This window comes from Priapulus caudatus, unplaced genomic scaffold (genome assembly GCF_000485595.1).
Source record: "Priapulus caudatus unplaced genomic scaffold, Priapulus_caudatus-5.0.1 Scaffold96, whole genome shotgun sequence".
In the NCBI taxonomy this organism is placed as follows: domain Eukaryota; kingdom Metazoa; phylum Priapulida; class Priapulimorpha; order Priapulimorphida; family Priapulidae; genus Priapulus; species Priapulus caudatus.
Genome location: NW_014577157.1, coordinates 7,523 through 11,942, shown reverse-complemented (window position 1 = coordinate 11,942; position 4,420 = coordinate 7,523). Strand labels below are relative to the sequence as shown.

At 56.6% G+C, this 4,420-nt stretch overlaps 1 protein-coding gene across 1 annotated transcript in view; it reads right to left on the bottom strand.

Moving 5' to 3' along the window:
• Nucleotides 1-1,095, bottom strand: part of LOC106804993 (gamma-glutamyltranspeptidase 1-like) — a 13,166-nt gene extending 12,071 nt beyond the window's left edge. Inside the window, exon 1 of the mRNA XM_014806436.1 lies at nt 780-1,095. Within this exon, the coding sequence (XP_014661922.1) occupies nt 780-1,095 (316 nt within the window). The remainder of the gene's footprint in view (nt 1-779) is intronic.
• Nucleotides 1,096-4,420: the final 3,325 nt, after the last annotated feature.

Below are 4,420 nucleotides of genomic sequence, written 5' to 3'. Positions count from 1 at the left end.
TCTCGTTGCCGCGCCACCCACTCACACACTCGTGCGCGCACCCCACTCACACACTCGTGCGTGCCCACCCACATCACACGACTTCTGTGCGCGCACCCACTCACACGCTCTCGTGCGCGCACCCACTCACACACTCTCGTGCGCGCACCCACTCACACTCTCGTGCGCGCACCCATCTCACACGCCAGCGTGCGCGCACCCACTCACAACGCCACGTGGCGCGCACCCACTCACACGCCACGTGCGCGCACCACACTCCACACGCGCCACGTCGCGCACCCACTTAACACACTCTCGTCGCGCACCCACTCACAGCCTGCCGTGGGCACGCACCGGCACTCACCGCCACACGTGGCGCGCACCCACTCACACGCCCCCACGTGCGGCGCACCTACTCACAGCGTCTCGTGCGCCGCACCACACTCACACGCTCTCGGCGCGCACCGCACTCACCGCCATTTTGTGGCGCCACCCTCACACGCCTCACGTGCGCGGTCACCCCACTCACACGCCAAACGTCGCGCCGCACCCACCACACGCCTCACCGTGCGCGCACCCACTCACAACGCCACCGTGCCCGACCCACTCACACGATCTGTGGCGCGCACGTCACTCACACGCCCACGTGCGCGCACCCACTCACACGCCCACGTGCGCGCACCCACTCACACACTCTCGTGCGCGCACCCACTCACACGCCCACGTGCCTCCGCACCCACTCACACGCCACGTGCGCGCCCACCCACTCACACGCCACGTGCCCGCACCCACTCACACGCCCACAGTGCGGCGCACCCACATGCACACGCCCACGTGACCGCAGCCCACGTCACCGCCACGGTGCGCGCCCACGTGCACGTAGAGGACTTTTGACTCTTTTGACATTGACCTTTTCACTCTTGCAGCGCAGCGAAGATCGCTCTCGTCTGCCATCTTCGTGTTGGCCTCATTAGTCGCCGCTATCGTGCTCGTGGCGCTGCTTAGACGCGGGCCGCAGGACCGCGCCTCCGCCGACACGGCGACGTCCGCGGCTTCCGTCAAGTTTTCTTGACCGGCGTGTGGTGACCGAGAAATGCGCCGCCAATGTTCGGACATCGGCAGTATATATGGTCGGGATGTGAAAGAGGAGAAGAGGCGTGGGAGGAGGAGCAGGGATAGGGAGGGGCGTGCATGGGAGCGAGATGCAGCCCGCTGCATGGAGCGAGGGATGCAGCCACGCTGGGCCGAGGGATTGTCAAGCCCCTGCATGGGGCGAGGGATGCGTGCACGCTGGCTATGGAGCGAGATGCAGCCACGCTGATGCGAGCGGAGAGATGGCAGCCGCGCTGCATGGGGCGAGGGATGCAGCAGCGCATGGGAGCTGAGGGAATGCAGCCAACGCTGCATGGGAGGCGAGAGAATGCAGCCAGAGCGGAGTGACAGAGCGAGGGAGCGAGCCGCGAGGAGGGAGAGTGCTGCGAGACGAGAGGAAGAGGGCGATGTGGATGCACCCACGCTGGGCACGAAGGGAATGCTTGCCGAAGCGGTGGCGCGATGACGGGGAAGCGGGGAGAGGGGTAGAGAATGCGAAGCCAGGCCGGCTGGCAACTGAGAGGGAGCGAGGATGCTGCAACGCTGCAGGGGAGGCAGAGATGGGAAGATGGCCAGCCACGCGTAGCCATGGGGGGGAGAGAGCGAGAGAGAGGAGATCGCAGAGCGCCAACGGAGAGAAGGCAGAGAGGAGGGGAACGCGGAAAGAGAAGCGAGCGCGCGCGCGACCGCGCGCAGCGAGAGAGCACAGGGGAGGGAGAGCGAAGGGAGGTGGCAGGCACGGCCAGACGCGAGACTGCATGGAAGCCATTACGCCAAAAACCTACCTAGCTTTTAAATCCGCGTTACTGAAAAAAAGAAATTGTCATGACAACGACGCGAAAATTGATAAGACAGAACGCAACGAGCAGGACGTGGTATGACTGCATTGGGTGAGAAATCGGAAATCCCGCTTAATAGATTCTTAGCGCGATTAAAAATCGGTAGTTTTGTGCGTGTCGTGGGCGGCGGGTGTGGTGTGGGGGGGCTAAGGGGGAGGGGTGCGGTGGTGTGATCTCGGTGTGTCGTGTGTGTAGTGTGTGTGTGTGTGCAGATGTGTGTGTGTGTAGTGTGGTGGTGATGCTGGTGTAGGGGGAAGAGTGTAGAGCGAGGAGGAGGTAATAATGTTACTAATATTAGACGAGATAAAAGCAGATAGAGAGAGAGATAACCGAGTATAGAATAGGAACTAACAACAGCGCCCGGCATATTAATAAATAATAAGTAATGCGTTGAGAGAGCTATATATGCAGAGAAGTTTGATTCTATATCGCGTGCATTATTGGGGGGCTGAGCGAGAGAGAGAGAGCATAGTCACTAGAAAGAAGATGAGAAGAAGAGGACAGATGTAAGAGATCAGCAGCACCGGCGAGAGCCGAATGGACTTTAGGCAGGGGAGAGAGAATCGAGATTGGGACTAGATGAGAGAGTGCATTGACATGCTCTTTGATTTGAATTTGATAAGTTGACTCATGAGAATTATCAACGCGTTACGGTTGCAACGACGTATGTACATGAAATGAATACGCGCTTATAGATATACGAAAATTGTAACACACATGCACGCACGCACGCACGCACGCACGCACGCACGCACACACACACACACAGACACAAACCACACACACACACACACACACACACAGCCAAACCAGCAAACGAACAAGTCGCGGATTAAAAAAACCCTTTTGATGGCTGGAATTCAACTCGCCGCTTAAAATACATTTTTTAAGCGCGATTAATTATGTTAGGTTTGGCGAGGTTAATGGCCCTTGCCTGGCGCCGCGTGGATGCGCCACGTGCAATGGGGAGAGATGGCCAGCTGCATGATGGGGCGAGGAGGCAGGCCACGGCTTGCATGAGGGCGAGGGACGACTGCAGGACCACGCGGGGAGCACGACGAGGGCGAGAGATGATTGCAGCCACGCTTGGCATGGGAGGAGCGACGGAGCACCACGCTTGCATGAGGGCGAGGGACTGCAGCAGCTGGGGCGAGGATGCAGCCACGGGCCTTGCAATGGGGGCGATTAGAGATGCAGCCCGGGATGCGGAAGAAGATTAAGGGGCAGCGAGGGACGGCGCAAACCACGGCAAGAGCGGGAGAGAGAGAGCGGAAGGGAGGCAAAGTGGCAAAGCAACCGCGGATCGAGAGAAGATTGAGCAGGGCAGAACGAAAAGGAGAGAGAGGCCAGAGGAGACGACGTAGAGAGGAGGAGCGCTAAAGAGAATGGGTATGATGCACAGGCACTTGGAACGATCTCAATAAAAATGCAAGACATCAAATGCCGCGTACTGAATAAACAACGAAAGTGGGATGTGACCTGACCACAGGCAGTGCATGCTAATGTTTTCTCTACTCTCTATCGCTTTGCGCTCCACGATTGTATTGGACCGGGCGCCCTGTAAACTTCTGTTAGGGAGATTCGCCGGTTAAAATGCATCTTGAGCACCCGCTTTGAGAGGGCGAGGAGTGACAGCAACTGACCGTTAAGCACGAAGTAAAGCCAGCGCACGCAGCAAGATGCGCCGCCCACGTCTGGGCTGGGCACAAAAGCAAACCATCGACCCAAGAATCAAAACGACAGAAATCGTCTTCCTATGATATATATTCCCCTTGCTGTGTGCTAAAGCGACAAGGGAGGCATACTTTCCCTCGTGCAGAATGCTGCAGCCGTGGACGCCGCCAGTTGTGCCGTATGGTTGTCCGTTCTGGCGTCCGTATGACTCCCACCATCAGTGGAGGCTGGGGTGGGAGGCTCAGTCGGCGTGTGAGTGGGTGCGCGCACGTGGGCGTGTGAGTGGGTGCGCGCACGAGATAGCATGAATTGGTGCGCGCACTACACGCCACGCGTGTACGGTTCGCGTGCGACGCGGGGCGGAAAAGTGACGGATCGATGAAAGTTTGAAGGATCGAACGTCTGAGGCGGCTTACGTTACACGTGTTGGGCATAGACCGATGATGCCAGGCACATATACGCATATTTTACATACATACACATACATGATTAGGTGTAAATTATTGATCATCTAAATAAATGGCACAAGCTGGGTATATAGGTAAATATATCGAAAAGCAATGCATCACATAATAGCGAACATACTATACTGATTACTCCAGTATCAAAAAAATGCCATGAGTTTGTGTTGCTTTGGTATATAAAATGGCAAATAATGCCTTTCCTGTCGCGATCATAGTCCCTTGAAATTGGCAACCAGCCAAAAAAATGCCAAAAGTGCATCTCATTGAGTGGTTCTCGACCGGTACTGTGTATCTAGTCCTTAATTTTCATACTTTTTTCACATTTTGAACGATTTTTTTCTAATCTACTGTACTAATATAAATCAAATTACC